Source organism: Drosophila miranda, chromosome 3 (genome assembly GCF_003369915.1).
Source record: "Drosophila miranda strain MSH22 chromosome 3, D.miranda_PacBio2.1, whole genome shotgun sequence".
Classification (NCBI taxonomy): domain Eukaryota; kingdom Metazoa; phylum Arthropoda; class Insecta; order Diptera; family Drosophilidae; genus Drosophila; species Drosophila miranda.
The window spans coordinates 5405146-5426337 of NC_046676.1; the positions used below are offsets into that span (position 1 = coordinate 5405146).

Below are 21192 nucleotides of genomic sequence, written 5' to 3' on the forward strand. Positions count from 1 at the left end.
CCGTTATGAACCTGGGCAGCTTGAGCGCTAATACGGATAATGGTATAGCAAACCTTTTTATACCCGATACTCAAAATGAGTATTGGGGTATATTAGATTTGTGGTAAAAGTGGATGTGTGTAACGTCCAGAAGGAATCGTTTCCGACCCCATAAAGTATATATATTCTTGATCAGCATCAATAGCCGAGTCGATTGAGCCATGTCTGTGCCTAGTGCTCAAAGACTATAAGAGCTAGAGCAACGATGTTTTGGATCCAGACTTCTGTGATATGTCACTGCTACAAAAATATTTCAAAACTTCGCAAAGGACGAAAATCTGTGGCATCCACAAATCTCAGAGACTATTAAGGCTAGAGTAACCAAATTTGGTACACACACTCCTTTAAGATGTCACTATAAAACGTATATCTCAAAATTTCGCCCCACCTCCTTCCGCCCACACAAAGGACGAAAATTTGTTGCATCCACAATATTGCAGATTCGAGAAAACTAAAAACGCAGAATCATAGATAATCATAGATCATAGATCTATCAGATTGCTGAATCTGGATCAGATCAGATCATTATTAGAGCCAAAAGGAACAAATCAATTTGCAGTGGCTAAGCAGCGCCCGACGTCACGCTAAGACTGATTTTCTGTCTCTCTCGCACGCACTCTTTGTCGTGTCGTTCAATATTAGCGGCGTCTGCCAGAGGAGAGCCATACTGACTAAGAAGCTGGTACAGTTGACCGGGGCCAAGAAGAAGATTCTGCCACCGCCGCCGAAGACAAAATACACATGGGACATGCTGCACGAGGATGACTCCACCGATGACGAGGGCAAGGTCACCCACAAGCGTCCGCCAGCACCCACCTGGAGTCGCAGTAAGTTAGCGTTTTCTTTAGCCAGTGTCTGATCTAATCTAAAATTTTGTGACCCATTTTCAGGCCATGTACGCGGCGAAGCGATTGCCATGCAGAGCCACTGTCCCACCGATGTCATCGACAGCTTCTTCTCGGTGGCCCCCACCACTCCGGACCTGAAACTGATTTTCCCCAACATCGATCCCAGCCAGCTGAAGCGCAACTCCAGCGTGCTCTGGTCCACGCCCCCACGCTACTCGGAGCTCCCAAAATACTAGTTATACACAAACACGTATGTATATAAAATAATCCCCTGTTTTTATACCCGATACTCAAAATGAGTATTGGGGTATATTAGATTTGTGGTAAAAGTGGATGTGTGTAACGTCCAAAAGGAATCGTTTCCGACCCCATAAAGAATATATATTCTTGATCAGCATCAATAGCCGAGTCGATTGAGCCATGTCTGTGCCTAGTGCTCAAAGACTATAAGAGCGAGAGCAACGATGTTTTGGATCCAGACTTCTGTGATATGTCACTGCTACAAAAATATTTCAAAACTTCGCCCCGCCCACTTCCGCCCCCACAAAGGACGAAAATCTGTGGCATCTACATTTTTAAAAATACGATAAAACCAAAATCGCAGAATCGTAGAAAATGACTATATGTTCTAGAGTGTAAAATCTCAACCAGATCGTATAATTATTATAGCCAGAATCAAATATGAGTTCAAGGATCTCAGAACCTATAAGAGCCAGAGCAACCAAATTTGGTATCCACACTCCTGTGATATCGGACCTTGACCGTTTCGTGTCCAAATTTCGCCACACCCCCTTCCGCCCCCGCAAAGGACGAAAATCTGGGGCATCCACAGATCTCAGCGACTATTAAGGCTAGAGTAACCAAATTTGGTATCCGCACTTCTGTTAGATCTCACTATAAAACGTATATCTCCGAATTTCGCCCCACCCTCTTCCGCCCCAACACAAAAAACGAAAATCTGTTGCATCCACAATATTGCACATTTGAGAAAACTAAAAACGCAGAATCATAGATAACGACCATATCTATCAGATTGCTGAATCTGGACCAGATCAGATAATTTTTATAGCCAAAAGGAACAAATCAATTTGCACTGGCTACGCAGCGCCCGACGTCACGCTCAGACTGATTTTCTGTCTCTCTCGCACGCACTCCTTGTCGTGTCGTTTAATATTAGCAGCGTCTGCCGGAGGAGAGCCGTACTGACTTAGTATCGGGTATAACTGTAGAGTTGCGGTCTCCACAGCAACTCACAACGTTCCCCCTCGTTGAATTTGTTATCGGTTGATTCGCTTTAATTTCTTCTTTCTTTAGCTCAAATTTTGAGCCATACGCAGGTTGGCACAGTTTCGATGTCTTAAACTCTATACCCTCGGTGGTCAATATTGGTACACTCGATGTATCGGAAGAGGACATTTTGGTGGCAATTGATGAATTCGATAATTCTAATAAACCCGACTGTGATGGCATTTCTGCCTTCCTGCTTCGCAACTGTGTTGTAGCGTTCTGTGAACCTCTCAAAATTCTATTCACAAATTCGCTGTTAACGGGTCAGTTTATTGGTAAGTGGAAAGCTGCCACGATTAATTTACTAATGTTATTTTTATACCCGATACTCAAAATGAGTATTGGGGTATATTAGATTTGTGGTAAAAGTGGATGTGTGTAACGTCCAGAAGGAATCGTTTCCGACCCCATAAAGTATATATATTCTTGATCAGCATCAATAGCCGAGTCGATTGAGCCCTGTCTGTCTGTCCGTCTGTCCGTCCGTCCGTCCGTTCGTCTGTCCGTCTGTCCGTCCCCTTCAGCGCCTAGTGCTCAAAGACTATAAGAGCTAGAGCAACGATGTTTTGGATCCAGACTTCTGTGATATGTCACTGCTACAAAAATATTTCAAAACTTCGCCCCGCCCACTTCCGCCCCCACAAAGGACGAAAGTCTGTGGCATCCACAATTTTAAAGATATGAGAAAACCAAAAACGTAGAATTGTAGAGAATGACCATTTAAGACTGCGGAATCTGAATTGGATCGTATTATTATTATAGCCAGCATCAAGAAAACAATTTCATTTTTTCTCGCCCTGTCTCTCTCTAACACACACGTAGCATAGGCGGCTTTGCTTAGAGTAAAACATTAGCGCCTAGATCTCAGAGACTACAAAAGCTAGAGCAACCAAATTTGGTATCCACACTCCTAATATATCGGACCGAGACGAGTTTGTTTCAAAATTTCGCCACACCCCCTGTTCGGAGCAGAACCCAGCCGATTAGCTGCTTGCCAAATAGCACCTAATTCTTGGCCCTCAGCCGCTTATTTTGTTTGTTACTTATGTCTATGTCACTCATTTGTTTGTTAAAGCTCTGCGCTTGCTTGCCCTGCTAAACGCTCTCTGCCAGCTCGCTCTTCGCTATCTCCGCTTTACGTCTGCCTACCGACGTCGGCCGAGCGAAGCTGCGCTTAGCGATCGGAGCGGCAATGTAAAGGGCAGGCAAGCCACACTTGCAATTTGGATATCACGCATTAAAGAACATATCGTAATTTTATTTCTGCGCCGAGTTTTATTTAATTCGAAATAATTAGTCGGCCGATTGGGGATAAAAAACATTATCTCCACATAAAATTTGGTGACCCCGATGTGATCTCTGAGTTGCAGTGTCAACTAATAATCATTCGCGATCGACATTCGTTAGCCCTAGCAAATTTTCGGCGATTAAGCACAATTCGGTGATAAAACACACTTACATACACCTACATACACGCATTGCTGGCTATTAATTTCTCTGTCGCGACAATTCGGTCAGTGCAGTGCGGTAGACAGTGCAGCGAACTCACTAATACACACAAGCGGAGTACAAAGCGGAATCGGACAGCTCGCACAGCCGCACAGCTAAAGGCATTAGCTGTAATCCCTTTGCTTTCGGTTCCCACGTTTATACGTATACAGGGTGTCTTTTTCGGTCGTGCTGAGTGACTCTTTTAAAACCTCAACATGGCAGCACCTGAGCATACCAATGTCGCGAACGCAGCAATGCCGAGTGATGTAGATTTCTACAAGCACAAGGCCGAGTCCATCGCGCGCCAACTAAAGGCCATGGATCGCTTTCTCACCAAGAAAGAGCTTGCCGAGTTAGATGAGGCAGAACTTCAAGCTCGCTTAGAGCAGATCGAGCGAATGAATGCGGATTTCGATGCCGCTCAAACGAGCCTTGAAAGGCTGTATTTCCTGCAGTTAGCCCATGATGCCCGGCTGGACTTTTCGAATGTTTATGTCAAGGTTAGGTCCAGGCTGTCGCGGGAGTTGATGGCTGCTCGCACGGTAAATGTTGCCAATTCAACGGCTCGGCATACTCTCGAGGGGAATTCGTCGTTGTTCGCCTATAATAGTATAGGCCGTTCTCGAATGCCCGAGTTGCAGCTTCCGCGATTCGGTGGGAGCTACATGGATTGGCCAGAATTCCACGCGATGTTTTCGACAATGGTGCACAAAGACCATCGTATACCAATCATCGAAAAATTCCAATATCTTCGTGGATGTCTAGATGGTGCTGCGCTGGATACGATTCGTTCCTTGGAACTTTCTGAGGAGAATTACGACAAGGCGTTGAATTTACTAATGTTGCGATTCGATAATAAACTGTTACATTTTCAGGCACACGTCAAGTCTATTTTCGGGCTGCAAGGGGTGGAGAAGGGCTCGGCTATCGGCTTGCGCGCGCTCAGCGATAAAATCAATTCGCACTTGCGTGCACTTCAGACCTTGGCGACCCCGCAGGAGATTTCCGATGGGTTGCTGATCTTCATCATAGGCACGAAATTGGACCACAAGACCAAGGAGAAATGGGAAGAGAACTTGCCGACGTCAGGATTGCCTCGGTGGTCAAGCATGGCCTCATTCTTGGAAGCAAGATGTCGGATGCTGGAAAATTTGGGATCGGCTATGGTAACAATTCCTAGCCAGCAGGTGGGAGAAAGTAAACCTAGCACCCTAATCACCTCCATTAACGATCATAATAGCTCAACATGCAAGTATTGCCAGGCATTTATAGATCTCCCTGTTTTTTCTCGATACAAGGAGGTGAAGAAGCGCCATTTATGTCTAAACTGCCTCAACGAAGGCCATTCATTGCAACGCTGCAAGTCAGGGGCATGTAGAAATTGCCAAGCCAAGCATCACACACTGCTCCACATGCAGTCGGGCGCTGACGCTGAGTTGCCGTCGCCGAGCACGGAATCGACCCAGCATGATCCTGCAAGTGCCCTAGTAGCAAGCAAATATATTAGCCCTCCCCCCTCGAGTCAAAAATCTCTGCCTAGCCAAAACGTGCTGCTAGCTACTGCAATCGTATATGTCAGGGGCCGTTTTGGATCGCTTATTCCATGTCGTGCCATTTTAGATTCCGCTTCTCAGGTTAACTTTATAACATCGAGACTCGCCAATCAGCTGCAGTTAGATCCTCACCCGTCTCACGTTAAAATCGCCGGTATTGGAGAGTCAATTCTACCATCCAGAAAGGCTGTGGACATCGTCCTGCAATCTCAAGAAGAAAGCTATCGCGGTTTCCTCTCTGAAATTATCACTGCCTCAATCACAGGAATGCAGCCTAACTTCGGCCTAGACGCAAAGGATTGGCCAATGCCAAATAATCTAAAACTGGCTGATCCTAATTTCGCCAAGCCCCAGCGTGTCGATCTGTTGATAGGTGCTGGTTTGTTTTTCGAATTAATGTGCGTTGGACAGATTCGACTGTCAGACCAATTGCCAACATTGCAGAAGACGAAACTTGGCTGGATAGTGTCAGGAAGTATTAAAAACTCTGAGAAAGCCCTTGCGGCGCTAGCAGCCGTTGAAGATCCCCCTGCCATCTCCGCTTGCGAGACTAATTTGTGCGATATTGTAAGGCGGTTTTGGGAAGTCGATGGAGATTATTCGCCCTCATCAATTTCGGAGGAAGATGTTCATTGCGAACAGCATTTCGTCACAAACTGCATTCGCCTAGAGTCCGGAGCTTACTCCGTGCGTTTGCCAACCAAATTCAGTCTAGAGGAATTAGGAGAATCGTATCAGCAGGCGCTACGTAGATTTCTCAATTTGGAGAGGAAGCTAGCAAAAAATGCACAGCTTAAGGCAAAATATATGGAGTTTCTCCAGGAGTATCGTGATTTAGGACACATGTCGCCAGCTTCGCGGCGGTCAGACCTCCCGCAGTACTTCTTGCCTCACCATTGCGTCCACAAGCAGGATAGTACAACCACCAAATTACGCGTAGTGTTCGATGGATCTGCCAAAACAGCGTCTGGAGTATCACTGAATGATGCGCTAATGGCTGGACCCACCATCCAACCTAAAATTCTGACAACTCTGCTTCGTTTCCGCTTTTTTAAAGTCGCCTTGTGTGGCGATATCTGCAAAATGTACCGCTGTGTACGCGTTTCCCATCCCGATACGCACGTGCAGTGCATCCCATGGCGCAATGACCCGAAGGAGGAGATTCAGGTGTTCAAGTTGGAGACTGTTACTTACGGAACCAAACCTGCCGCTTTCTTAGCAATTCGTGCTATGCATCAATTGGCAAATGATGAAGAGTTGCGTTTTCCGCTTGGCGCTGATGTTGTTCGAAGAGATTTCTATGTCGATGATCTCATATCTGGAGGGGACAGCATGGATTCTGTCATCAAGATTCGTCAGCAGGTAAAGGAGCTACTTTCGAAAGGATGTTTTCCCATACGTAAATGGTGTTCCAATGAACCCGCTGCTTTGGAAGGCGTATCGGAGGCGGATCGCGAAAAGTTCCTTACCTTTCATGACGGGACTGAAGTAACCAAGGCGCTTGGTCTAGTTTGGGATCCCACCACGGACAATCTTCTGTTTAGCTTCGCTCACGTCGGAACCGCTGCAGGCCCAATATCGAAGCGTTCGGTCCTGTCTACACTATGTAGGTTCTACGATCCTCTAGGGCTCATCTCTCCCATCATCACAAAAGCTAAAATATTTATGCAGTCGCTATGGAACGAAAGCCTAAAGTTGAACTGGGACGAAAGCCTGCCCCAGGATCTACATACGACTTGGATTGAGCTGACCTCGCAGTTGTCGATGGTTAAAAACTTTAAGTTTCCACGTTACGTGCTTCGGCAGCAAGCCAGATTAGAAATGCACGCGTTTTGTGATGCGAGCCAAGCAGCATATGGCGCCTGTGTATACATGCGTTCGGAAGCTCTTGGCATTGTGCAAAGTCATCTCTTATGCTCTAAATCCAGAGTCGCGCCCTTGAAAAGTATGACTATCCCCAAGCTTGAGCTGTCCGCTGCCCTCGTATTAGCCGAACTAGTGTCCACCATAGTTAAGGGATTATCAGCTCCATGCCAAATACATTGCTGGTCGGATTCGTCCATAGCCCTTGCCTGGATTCGAGAATCACCATTGAATTTTAATATATTTGTTTCTAATCGAGTTCAGCGGATTCAGGAGCTCACCGCTGGAATAACTTGGCATCACGTGCCCACAAAGTTGAATCCTGCCGACATCATATCACGTGGATCCACGCCCGCTGAATTAATGGATAGCAGCCTTTGGATCTCTGGACCACCATTCTTGCGTCTTGAGAGCTCAGAGTGGCCTGCAGGCTTGCAATTGCCGACCGATGTACCAGAACGTCGTCATGCAGCATTGGTTGTTTCAAACGAAAGGGATGTATCGTACGGTTGCAAATTTCAAAACTCATTCGGATCCATGCAGCGCGTCTTTGCTTACATATATCGATTCTACATTCTCAAGGACAAAGGCATAGCGCGGTCGAAGGGTCAACTTACCGTAATCGACATCAAAAATGGTACGCATTTGCTCATAAGGGCAATACAGCAGCAACAATTTTCGGAAGAGATAAGGGCCCTCGCCAGCAAACAGGCCCTACCCCCAAAAAGCACGATGGCCTCACTGAATCCATTTCTGGATAGCTTTGGATTGCTGCGTGTTGGAGGCCGCCTCCAAAATGCCGAATTGGACTACGACGCGAAGCACCCGATCCTGCTTCCTAAGGGACATCCTGTCACTGTCTCTATTATTATCTTCTTTCACGAAAGGTTTCTCCACGCAGGAGCTCAAGGATTGCTCGGACTGCTTCGGCAAAAATTCTGGCCTATTGGACGCAAATATGTTGCGGGAATCATTCGCAAATGTGTTAGATGCTTTCGTTTGAAGCCAGTGCTGAGGGAACATATCATGGGAAACTTGCCTGCGGATCGCGTAAGGACTAATCCAGCATTCCACACAACGGGCGTTGATTTTTGCGGACCCTTTTATCACAAGTCGGAAGTCAGAAGCAGGCCTCCTATCAAATGTTACATCGCTGTCTTCGTATGCTTTAGCACCAAAGCAACTCATTTGGAAGTCGTTCGGGATCTATCTACAGAATCCTTTCTGGCAGCATTAAGGCGTTTTATAAGTCTACGTCCCAAACCTCGAATCATCTGGTCAGACAACGCTACAAATTTTGTAGGAGCAAAAAATGAGCTTTTGGAGCTTCGGCAAATGTTCCTCAGCGATCCTCATACGTCGGCTGTGTCACATCTCTGCGTTTCTAGTGGAATCGACTGGAAATTCATCCCCCTCGCTCACCTCATTTGGGGGTTTGTGGGAGGCGGCTGTTAAAGCAGCTAAATATCATTTTCATCGCATCGTCGGGACCTACATTTTTACTCTTGATGAAATTCAGACCTTGGCTTGTGAAATCTCTGCTTTGTTAAATTCCCGTCCGCTTTATGCAATTACAGAAAGTCCCGATGATCTAGATGTGCTCACGCCAAACCACTTTCTCAATGGAGCCCCGAAAGCTGCATTCGACGAGCCAGATGCCAGTCGATGGCAGCGGCTGTGTCAAATGAAGCAGGCGTTTTGGAGAAAATGGAGCACGGCGTATCTTTCGATTCTTCAGGAGCGGAGCAAGTGGCGGTCATCGTCTCCAAACATCAAGCTAGGAGCGCTCGTCATGATCAAGGAGGAAACGCTGCCACCATTAAGGTGGCCGCTTGGCCGCATTGAGAGCGTCATCCCAGGAAAAGATGGAACCATCAGAGTAGCCGTCATCCGCACTCAAAAAGACCTTTTCAAGAGGGCCGTTGGAAAAATAGCGGTTCTGCCCCTTCAGGATGGATCTGTTGAAAGCCTTTGCCTTCCAACGGGGGGTGAATGTTCGGAGCAGAACCCAGCCGATTAGCTGCTTGCCAAATAGCACCTAATTCTTGGCCCTCAGCCGCTTATTTTGTTTGTTACTTATGTATGTCTATGTCACTCATTTGTTTGTTAAAGCTCTGCGCTTGCTTGCCCTGCTAAACGCTCTCTGCCAGCTCGCTCTTCGCTATCTCCGCTTTGCGTCTGCCTACCGACGTCGGCTGAGCGAAGCTGCGCTTTGCGATCGGAGCCGCAATGTAAAGGGCAGGCAAGCCGAGTTTTCTTTAATTCGAAATAATTAGTCGGCCGACTGGGGATAAAAAACATTATCTCCACAAAATTGTTTTCTTGATTCTGGCTATAATAATAATACGATCTGGTTCAGATTTTGCTTTCTAGAAGATATGGACATCTCCTACGATTCTGCGTTTTCTGTTTTCTCGTATCTATGAATTTGTGGATGCCACAGATTTTCGCCTTTCGTGGGGGCGGAAGGGGGCGGGGCAAAGTTTTGAAATATACTTGTAGCAGTGACATATCACAGAAGACCGGATATAAAACGTCGTTGCTCTAGCTTTTATAGTCTTTGAGCACTAGGCGCTGATAGGGACGGACAGACGGACGGACGGACAGACGGACAGACAAACAGACAGACAGGGCTCAATCGACTCGGCTATTGATGCTGATCAAGAATATATATACTTTATGGGGTCGGAAACGATTCCTTATGGACGTTACACACATCCACTTTTACCACAAATCTAATATACCCCAATACTCATTTTGTGTATCGGGTATAAAAATGTAATGGGAAGTTTTATTTGATGTTTACAAGCGTACTTTAAGCATTTACTCAGAGTCGCCTCTTCACCTGAACCCACTTAATCTACCAATAAAACCCTCAATTGAAACAGCTCAACAGCCTGAGTTAAGCCGATGAAGAATAACCCTCAGTTCCGAACTCATAATTTCATCCGATTGATGAATCACTTTCCTTCAAGGCTAGATAATTGTAATTTTTTCCGACCTCATAAAGTATTTATATTCTTGATCAGCATCAATAGCCGAATGGATTTAGCCATGTACGTATGTCCGTCTGTGCAAACCGATGAGCGCCTAGATCCCAGAGACTTTAAGGGCTAGAGAAACTTAATTTTGTATCCAGTATCAAGTTAAATGATACGAGAAAACTAAAAGCGCAGAATTATTGAGAATAACCGTATCTACCAGATCTACGAATCTGGGAAAACGGTTCCCTTACCGCGTCCACATGTCCCACTTCCTGCCATGAGCATTATCTAGCTATTGTGTGGGATCCCGATCATGGTAGCGTCTCTCGCGTGAGCTCCTAACCGGCGTGGACTTTCTGCACTCGCATCGCATCATATCATGCTTCGAAATAAATATGAATCAAGCTTATGTTTAAATCTCTGTTGTTGCCATAGATCAGCAGTGGCCCCAAATCCATCCTAAGTTTCAGTGTACTCCTTCGCCAAATTTTTGCGCGGATCAATGCTGTCCCACAGCACAGGGCATTGGCAGCATTCCCTTTCCTAACAAACATGCAGCTCGTCGAGGATTAAAACGAACGGCTCATTCGCATAAAGTTGAAGTTAATAAAAAAAACGAACCTTTTGTTCGAGAATCTTCTTTAGTCTGTGTTGAACTTGTTGACTTCCGGTCTGCCGCAGCAGCTCCAACACCTGGACGCCGCCGCCCCTTCACTCCTGGACAGCCCTTACCTGGCCGCAGGTCCCTGGCCAGCATCCCCTCTATCCCGTCGATGGAGTGCCCTGGTGGCCTGGTCTGCCACCACACATCCCATGTGGGAGCCACCACCAGCAGCAGCAGATGAACACAAAGCATTCCATCAACGATATCCTGGGAGGACGCTCTGGAGGAAGCAGAAGCAGGAACCAACAGCAGACGCCCCAGCAATTGCAACTGCAAGACCAGCAGGCACTCACGGTAGCACCGACGTCGCCTCTCCAAAAACTGGGGCACGACTCGGAACGGCACACGGCAGGGCTTCCCCCCTGCTAAAAATATTGCTGTCTTCCCCCGGACCAAACGTGTGTGCAAACAATTTAGCAAGACTCGAATGCCGGTGAGAGAGCCACACAAAAGGCTGATCTGCGACGGAGCACGAACTTATTACAACACATTGGAATTCGATCTCCCGTTCACAGATTGCAGGAGGCATGAGGGAGGTACTTGATCTCTTTCCTGGAGAGCCCAAGGAGAGGTGGCCCACGAGTGGCCGTCCTACGGCGCGGGATAAGAAAAAAATTAAACTATAGTAGGAATCGAATTGCTATACCAATGTATCGCACAACACGGTGAACATACCAGCCGTGGCCCACGCGCTGCCCGCAGTACCCACTGCAGCAACAGCAGGAGCTACAAATGCCACATGCCAGAGCCACTGCTCGCAGAATACGTGTGAAAATACTTATATTTAATTTAATTTAATTGAATTAATATTCAAATTCTGTTATCCAAGCAGATTTGAAACGATTTTAAAAAAGAAAATGCGGCGCATCGAATTTGAGGATAATAACATTGAAACACACTTTTGACGATTTTATTATTGGCCGTTTCCGTTTCCAACCCGATTCAGTTACCAAACCCGTTTCCATATTTTTCCGTACGACTTATTTGAAGATGTGGAAAAGGGTACCCGACCAACATGTGGTCTATATCAAACACATATTAAAAGTTACTCATCAATACAAAATTTAGTACAAGTCCGGGTACGTTAAACTGACCAAACATGGCGAGTACCCTGCCAAGTATTTTGATGGACAGAAAACGGCTGCGACAAGCATGTCCGGATGTGTCTTGTTGATATTGCCCAATAATTGCGGTTTTTTTTGTATTTGTATTTCACTTTTAGCGACTGTCCGAATGTCTTCAGCTTTCGGCTATTAAAGTGGCTCAGCCGGGATGGTAGGGCTAATTTTCGCAGAACATTGCAGTTACAATCATTACCATTACATAACATGGAACGGAATGGGCAACATTCTGCATACACTGGGGAAAAGGATATTATAGAATTGAAGAAATATTTGTCATCTAAGTCGCCAATGAATGCAGAATCTAGTCAGTATCTGTTTAAGGCTATCACAACGAAATTTTTCAGTTTATTGTTTTATCACAGAGACCAAGAGTTTATTTATTTATTTATTATTCGCCAACGGAATCAAAAAATCCTTAACTGGCTAGGCTAACTTATTTCTATATTAACAAATAAAAAAAATAACATTAGTAAATTAATTATGTAGCAGGAAGAAATCCACAAGCAACCGTCTGACGGCTCCCTTCCCCTGGCAAAAGTCAAAGCGCATTCCAGCTGGCAGCGCATTGTGCTGCCGAAGCGCCCTACTGATGGGCTCATGAAAGCCATAATTGGTCCGGTGGAGATCAACTGCAAAGGGTGCATGGGTCCTGAGGCTCCTGGCGGGCGTAGTGAAGCTAATCCTACTAAGTAGGTCAGGGCAATCGATATTACCCACTAAAAGGTCAAAAATAAATATTTGAGCCGCAATGGTCCTACGATCCTCGAGAGAGGAGAGATGCACGAGGCGACATCTGCACTCATAGGACGGCATCGGAATGGAAAATGGCAGAGGCTGGAGCGCAAATTTCAGAAACTTTCTTTGGAGTCGTTCGATGCGCGAAATTTGGACGACCCCGGTGGGATTCCAGACCATGGAAGCGTACTCAAGGAGCGAGCGCACAAGGAATGCGTACAGACTGAGCCTTGTATATGGGTCCATGAATTGGGATGAATTGCGCTTAACAAAGCCGAACATTGCATAGGCTTTTGGCAATATTAAATTCATATGCCCTGCAAACAGAAATCTAGAGTCAAATAAGACCCCGAGGTCAAGTATCTCCGTCTGCTTTAAGAGAGGATGGCCATCTATTGAATATGAGGCCAGCACATTAAAGACACGCTTGCTAAAAGAAACAAAGTAACATTTACTAATGTTGAGTGGGAGCAAATTAAGTCTGCACCAACGAGCAACTCTATCCAGGTCGCGCTGCAGAAGGATACTATCGCCTAAGGTTTTGACAGATCGAAAGATTTTAAGATCATCAGCATAAAGCAGATGCTCAGAAGCTTGAATGCTGAGACATATGTCGTTAATAAAAACGAGGTGGAACGTTGTGAAATGCTGCGGACACCGCAACTCTACAGTTATACCCGTTACTAAGTCAGTATGGCTCTCCTGCGGCAGACGCCGCTAATATTGAACCACACGACAAAGAGTGCGTGCGAGAGAGACAGAAAATGATCCGATCTGATCCAGATTCAGCAGTCTGATAGATATGGTCATTATCTATGATTCTGCGTTCTTAGTTTTCTCGAATGTGCAATATTGTGGATGCAACAGATTTTCGTTTTTTGTGGGGGCGGAAAAGGGTGGGGCGAAATTCTGAGATATACGTTTTATAGTGAGATCTAACAGAAGTGCGGATACCAAATTTGGTTACTCTAGCCTTAATAGTCTCTGAGATTTGTGGATGCCCCAGATTTTCGTCCTTTGCGGGGGCGGAAAGGGGTGTAGCGAAATTTGAACACGAAACGGTCAAGGTCCGATATCAGAGGAGTGTGGATACCAAATTTGGTTGCTCTGGCTCTTATAGGTTCTGAGATCCTTGAACTCATATTTTGCAATTGGCAAAGCCGACCATGAAACCTGTGTGTTAGAGAGAGACAGAGCGAGAAAGAATGAAATTGTTTTCTTGATTCTGGCTATAATATTTATACGATCTGGTTGAGATTTTACATTCTAAAACATATAGTCATCCTCTATGATTCTGCGTTGGTTTTATCGTATCTTTAAAAATGTGGATGCCACAGATTTTCGTCCTTTGTGGGGGCGGAAGTGGGCGGGGCAAAGTTTTGAAATATTTTTGTAGCAGTGACATATCACAGAAGTCTGGATCCGAAACATCGTTGCTCTAGATCTTATAGTCTTTGAGCACTAGGCGCTGAAGGGGACGGACGGACGGACGGACAGACGGACAGACAGACAGGGCTCAATCGACTCGGCTATTGATGCTGATCAAGAATATATATACTTTATGGGGTCGGAAACGATTCCTTCTGAACGTTACACACATCCACTTTTACCACAAATCTAATATACACAGATCTTTCGTATCTTTCGTAGTGATCAGACGTGTTTTTGTTTTGCGCTCCGCATTTTTTCCTTTTGTTTTGAATAAACAGCCGGTGTTTTCCTAACTAAATTCTAAATTTACTTCCTAACCAGACAACAATCTGGAAACCTATTCTATTACGCGAGTGCATGCCTTTTGATTTGTGTTAAAACATTATTTAACTTTTTATTTTTCGGCGTCGGCTTGTGCTTGTGCTTGTGTTTGTGTTGTTGCAGTGAGTGAGTACGCATTACATTGCATTGCAGTCCGCTCTCGTCTGGTAGCTTTTGTTGTTTTATCACTCTCTCGCTATCACCTCAACTTCAATAACTGTTCTTTCTCTCTCGCTCTTTAAACTTTCTGAGCAATAGCGCTCTCTGCTTAGTAGCTCTCGCTATAACCGCTCTCCACTCTGCTCTCTTTTTTTTACCAATTCCGCTTTGAGCGTTGTCTGGCACATTGGTCTGATACCAATTTGTTTTGCAAATAATAGTATATATATAAATAAATAATAAAATAAAATGGAATACGCTGTGGTCTTTGCCAAAAAAAGCTGTAAGAAGCAGATCACCCACGATCAGCCGAATGTCCCCTGCTGGCTCTGCGACAGCGTAGTGCACGCAAAATGCGCTGGATTTTCTGGCCTCGTGAGTGATGCTATAGCCAAACGTAATGGCTTGCATTACAGTTGCGAGGCATGCCGTGCGGTGGAGAAAGACATGGTGGCTTTCATGAGGCAGACGCGGAGTGGCTTTAAGGAGCTGACCGTTGGTTTTAAAAACCAATACGATCGGCTCCTAGCCATGGAGGCTCAGTTTAGCGGTTTAAAACTGCTGAATGAGTCTCCGAGGCGCAAAAAGGTCACTCCGCGGGATCTGCAATTGCCAACCGTCACTCAGCCGTGCGCCGCCGAAAAACTGACTCCGACCACTCCAAGTGTGCAGCAGTTGATCTCGTTTGCCACTCCAAGGGCAACGACAGCTGCTGGCGACGCAGATTCGGTAGCCGAATTCATCGCCTCGGAGAATGTGCAGCCAAGTACGTCTGCAGCGTCCGTGTCCGTGGTGTCCGCAAGTTCGCTAGTTGTCCCGTCTATACCGATCCCACCAGTAAATAGACGTTCCGGACCTCCGGATATTGCCACCACAGGTACTAGGCCTGTGGTGACTAAACCACTGGTGGGAGTCCCACCAAAACGACAAGTTTTTGTTTCACGGCTGGCCCCTGACCTCACATCTAATGATGTAATTGCTTTTATTCAAAGCAAAATAAAAGCCGTGGGTTTAAAGGTGGAGAAATTTAACTTCTCTTATGCCAGGGAGATAGCCTCGTTTAAGATAAGCATCTCCCCAACTCAATTTGACACCATTTGCTCCGCCAAATTTTGGCCGGAGCATTTGGTGGTGAAGGAGTTTAAGGCTAAGAAGAAGAATAGGCCCCCCATATCCCTTCCAAACCTTTCCAGTGTGCCACCCTCAACCTCAACCTCAACTTCCTCTTCCTCTTCCTCAACTTCCCGTCTTGCTTCCACCTTTCCAAAAAACTAACTTCTCTTTTAGTAACCTATCAGAATGTAAGAGGCTTGCGTAGTAAGCTCAGCATTCTTTTCCGGGATAGTGTTGCATTTGCTTCCCACGTTATTGTGTTTACTGAAACCTGGTTAAAGCCGGACATTCTTAGTTCCGAGGTTTTGGCAGGTCGGTACACAACTTTTAGAAAGGACCGTTCGTCTCGACGGGCAGGGGGGGTTCTAATTGCAGTGGACTCTTACTTCACGTCGGAACACTTCACAGTCCAAGTTCAACAGGAACTGGAATTCCTGTGTGTAAAACTGATTCTTCCCGCTTTCGCTATATTCATTACTTGCTCGTATATCCCACCTTCTTCGGATATTTCAATTTATGAGCAGCACTTGTCCGCTTTAACCGCTGTTTCTTCCTCGCTATCTGATAAAGATCGTATGATAGTTCTTGGTGACTTCAACTTGCCAGGAACTGTTTGGTCTTCGGTAAACGAGTCTAGTATCCTAATGCCCATGTCACGACATGACTTTGTTGACGGCTTGCTTGACCTATCCCTGTCTCAAGTCAACCATGTGAATAATTCCTTGGGTCGATTGCTTGATCTGTGCTTTGTATCGGATCCGACCATAGTGTTGTTAACCCGAGCCCTTCCGCTCACTATACCTGAAGACGCCTACCACCCTACTTTCGAGGTGTCGCTAGATATAGGACCAACTGTATTGGATCGGTCGAGTAGGCTGCCCGAACGTGTCCGCTGCTTTCGTAAAGCCGAGTTTGCGAAGCTTAATAACCTCATTAGGGATTTTGATTGGTCCGCTTTGTACTTGTGCACTGATATCATAAAAGGCACAAATATTTTTTACAATGCTCTTGGCACATTTTTCGATTCTTGTGTCCCGCTTTCTTGTCCGACTAGATCTTGAAAACCCCCTTGGTTTACCAAAGAGTTATCTAGTCTAAAAAACTTAAAATCAAGACTTTATAAAAAATTTCAAGAAGTGGGTTCTCCTACTTCTCACTCTCGCTATGTATTAGCTCGGTCAAACTTTTCAGTTCTTAATGCTCAATGCTATAAGAACTACCTATCTCGATGCAGGATACGTTTTTCTCAGGACCCTAAACAGTTTTACAGCTTCGTAAACAGTAAGCGTAGAACGTCCGCACACCCATCCTCGCTATCATTTTGTAATACGTCGGCAAATAATGATCAGGCAATTGCCGATCTTTTTGCCCAATTCTTCCAAACCACCTATTCTGAGGAAAGCTACTCTGGTCATCCGTACCCATACGGTTTACCGAGGTCGAACGGCATTTTCAGTCCCTTGTTAAATGAATGTTCCCTACTTCATGATCTTCGACTAGTTAAGCCGGTGTTTTCACCGGGTCCAGACGGGGTTCCAGGTTGTGTACTCAGGTACTGCGCCGAGGCTCTGTGTGGACCTTTGCTTAAACTATTCACCCTATCCATTGATTCTTCTTGCTTCCCCCCGATCTGGAAGGAATCGTTTATAATTCCTCTCCATAAAAAAGGTAGCAAGTCTGATGCAAAAAATTATAGAGGTATAGCAAAGTTATCCGCTATTCCTAAAATGTTTGAGAGGGTTTTAACTCCGCACTTGCAACATCTCTGCAAGTCACTTATATCTCCAACTCAGCATGGATTTATAAGGCGGCGATCAACCACCACGAACTTGTTAGAGTTTACCTCTTTCATTATTAAAGGCTTTCAAGGTAACTTACAGACGGATGTTATTTACACCGACTTTAGTAAAGCATTCGACTCTGTAAACCATTCCCTTTTAGCGCATAAACTTGACCTTTTAGGGTTTCCGCCCAACCTCCTGAGATGGATTTCTAGCTATCTTTGTTCTAGGTCTCAAAGAGTCCTCTTCAAAAACTCCCTCTCTTTCCCAGTAAAGGTTTCTTCGGGAGTACCACAAGGCAGCCATCTAGGCCCCTTACTCTTCACACTCTTTATTAATGACTTACCTTCAGTATTAACATACTCTCGAGTACTTATGTATGCGGATGATGTTAAACTCTGTGTCCAGTACAAAGACATTTCATTTCATTCTCGCTTGCAATCCGATCTCAATAACTTTCAGTCATGGTGTTGTGCAAACTTGTTACACCTTAATGCCTCGAAATGCAAAGTTATGACATTTCATCGTTCTAGCCCTTTGTTGGCTCCTTACACCCTATTTGGTGGTTCTCTTGAGAGAATTACCCTGGTGGATGATCTGGGTGTTATGTTAGACCCCAAGTTAAAGTTTTCCGAACACATTTCTACCATGGTAAATAAGGCCATGAGCGTGCTTGGGTTTATAAAGAGGTGGTCAAAGGAATTTGACGACCCCTATATAACAAAGACTCTCTATACCTCGCTTGTTCGTCCGATCTTAGAATACGGCTCCTGTGTATGGTGCCCTCAGTACAAAGTACACCAGGACCGTATAGAATCAGTACAGAAAAACTTTTTACTCTTTGCTCTGCGGGGCCTTAACTGGGATGCGGGTGTAAGACTCCCATCTTACTCTAGTAGACTACTATTAGTAAACCTCCCATCCTTAGTTAACCGTAGAAAAATGCTTGGTGTGATATTTATGCACAACTTGATCAGGGGTGACATAGACAGCCCTGATCTGTTGAGCCGCATAAACTTCACGATTCCTATTAGACTGACTAGAAATTTTATACCGTTGTTCCTTCCACTTTGTAGATCGAATTATTCCTTGCATGAACCGTTTAGGGTCTTATGCTCGGATTATAATTCCCTCTACCATATTATATCCACCACTAATTCTCTTCCTCTTATTAAATTATTAATCCTTACACACCTTTCTATTAATTAGTAACTGTAGTGGTATTTGTACTTTGATTGCATGCTTAGTTTCTTAGTAAGTTTAGTACTAATTTTCCTCGAATGTTAGTCTAATAGCTATCTTTCTTGCATGTTCGCGTTTGGTTCGGCTACGCACCGCGCGTCATGCGGCAGCGCCCCTCGGTCGGTTGGGCGGGAGGAGGGCTGCGTTTTGCCTGGGATCCGCGCGTAACAGCCTTCTGCTGGTGTCACACGGGCCACTTGACGGTGCTGTAACTGCATCGCCTCTTGAAAGATGCAGTCATTGCATGTCAACGTCCACACTATACCCCAATACTCATTTTGAGGTTCGGGTATAAAAAGGTTTGCTATACCATTATCCGTATTAGCGCTCAAGCTGCCCAGGTTCATAACGGAAGGAAGAGAGCTCGTTGACCTTTTGGACTTTATAAAATGCCAAAAAGTCCTGGGATTGACTTAAAGTTCCCTCTCAACGTCGGCAATATATTGGTTATACAAAAATTTGCCTAAAAAAGCAAACTCCCTCTTATGTTGCACATACCTTGCCCAATCTACAGGGTCCCGGGTCTTACCAAATCGTTTAAAGTACTTATTACGAAGATTCTTATATTTACCACGACAGTCTATAGGAGCCATGCACCCTTTTGGAAGCATTGTTACCAATAATACGACGGACCGTATGCAGGAAAACATTATAGGACGTGTCTACACTAGGATGCGAGAGAACAGAAGCCCAATTAACATTTAACATATTATCCCTAATAGCATCATTTTGAATTTACCGAAATTTTGTCTGGCGTCATTCGAGTCTGTGCGGTGGCATTCTGCTTTAGTAAACACATTTCTCATCCTAAATTATCTTTACAACTGGAAAACCTTGAAGGAACTTATTTGCAATATAAAGTAGGTGTTTTTTTGGCCGCACATCAATCAGAATCAACTTGTTTTGTGCTTTGAGGCATGAGTCAAATCAAGCACACAAAATTTTCATTGTGCAATTTGTGCCAACACGAGAGGCGTCGCTTATCTGTGCGGAGGCATTTTCCTTGAGCAACACATTGTGCAATCGAAATCCTGCACACATCACATAAATTCCTTCCATTCGCGAATACAAGACCCATTCCTATTGGCTATGGTTGACCCAACCTCCATCAAGGGAGAGATCCTTGAGATGACTGGCGAGCATGTGGAGCAGCTCCATTCAATGTGGTCCCTCATGTTCGAGCCGAAGACATGCGAGGACTTTCTGCACAAACTCAAGGCGCACGCGGATAATTTCTATACGGATCTGCTGACCGAGTCGCGGGAGAAGCAGGCGGCCATCCTGGATGACATAGCCGCACTCCGAGCCGAGGCCAGCGACCTCACCCGACTCCTCCATGAGACGGTGGACATTGGTCAGAGGCCCGACGATGTGCCACTGATCATATGGCAGCTGAAGCTGGACAAAAGCATTGAGCATCTGCGCGAGGAGCTCTCGAAACGTCGGGCGGAGATCGGGGAGCTGCTGCTCCAGCAGGAGCAGCTCTGCGAAGAGCTGGGCGCACTGCCGCTCCCTCTACTGGCGGACCCGCTGCCCCTGCCCGATGAGATGGACGGCTTTCGCGACCATCTCGACAACCTGCGCTCTCAGCGCGCAGTGCGCCAGACGGAGCTGGACCAGCTGCGCAAGGCCATCAAGCATGACATGAAGATGCTCGAGCTGATGCCCCAGACCGATGCAGAGGATCGCCTACTGAACGATCTGAGCCACAATCTAACACCAGAGACACTAGAGCGGCTGCGGCAGATGCGCAACAGTTATGCCGAGCAGATCCAGGAGCTGCGCTCCAAAATCCATGACATGCGCGAGAAGATCTACGTGCTGTGGGATCGCCTCCAGGAGACGGACGAGAGCGCCATGCGACGAGTGCGCGAGTGCACCGAGAATACGCAGCGCACCTATGACATCCTCCATTCGGAGCTGCAGCGCTGCCAGGCACTGTGCAGCCAGAACCTCAAGACGTTCATCGAGCAGCTGCGCGTCGAGATAAGCAAGTGGTGGGATCTAACGCTCAAGAGCCAGCAGGAGCGCAAGCGTTTCTCCAACTACTACAATAAGTATTACAACGAAGACCTGTTGGAGCTGCACGAGCTGGAGCTGGATGATCTGAAGAGCTTCTACACGTGCAACAAGGAGATTTTCGATCTGTACGAGAGCCGTGCAGAACTTTGGTCCCGCATGCAGGCTCTATAGGCAAAGGCCAACGAGCCGAATCGTTTCAAAAATCGTGGCGGCCAGCTCCTTAAAGAGGAAAAGGAACGCAAGGCCATCTCGAAGCTGCCCAAGATTGAGCAGCAGATCACTGAACTGGTGCACGCCTATGAGGTGCAATCGCATGGCCCGTTTCTGGTTTATGGCGAGAACATACTGGAGCTGATGGCCGGCGAATGGGAGAACTATCGGCAGGCCAAGCAGAGCTCGGCCCGCTAGAAGGCCCCGCCCACCACGAGGACGGGCAGCAGCAGCAAATTGATGATGCCACCGCCGACTGCCGGTTCAACGGCCCCTCGCACGCCCCGAACTTTGAAGAACATGTCCTCAATGTCGACCTCGACAA

General features: G+C 46.1%; 1 protein-coding gene across 1 annotated transcript; it reads left to right on the forward strand.

Moving 5' to 3' along the window:
* Positions 1–687: 687 nt before the first annotated feature.
* LOC117188124 (inner centromere protein-like) lies at positions 688–1171 on the forward strand. Its single transcript, XM_033391472.1, has 2 exons — positions 688–866; positions 930–1171. The coding sequence occupies exons 1-2, from the start codon at positions 788–790 to the stop codon at positions 1121–1123; spliced, it is 273 nt and encodes a 90-aa protein (XP_033247363.1). The 5' UTR covers positions 688–787; the 3' UTR covers positions 1124–1171.
* Positions 1172–21192: the final 20021 nt, after the last annotated feature.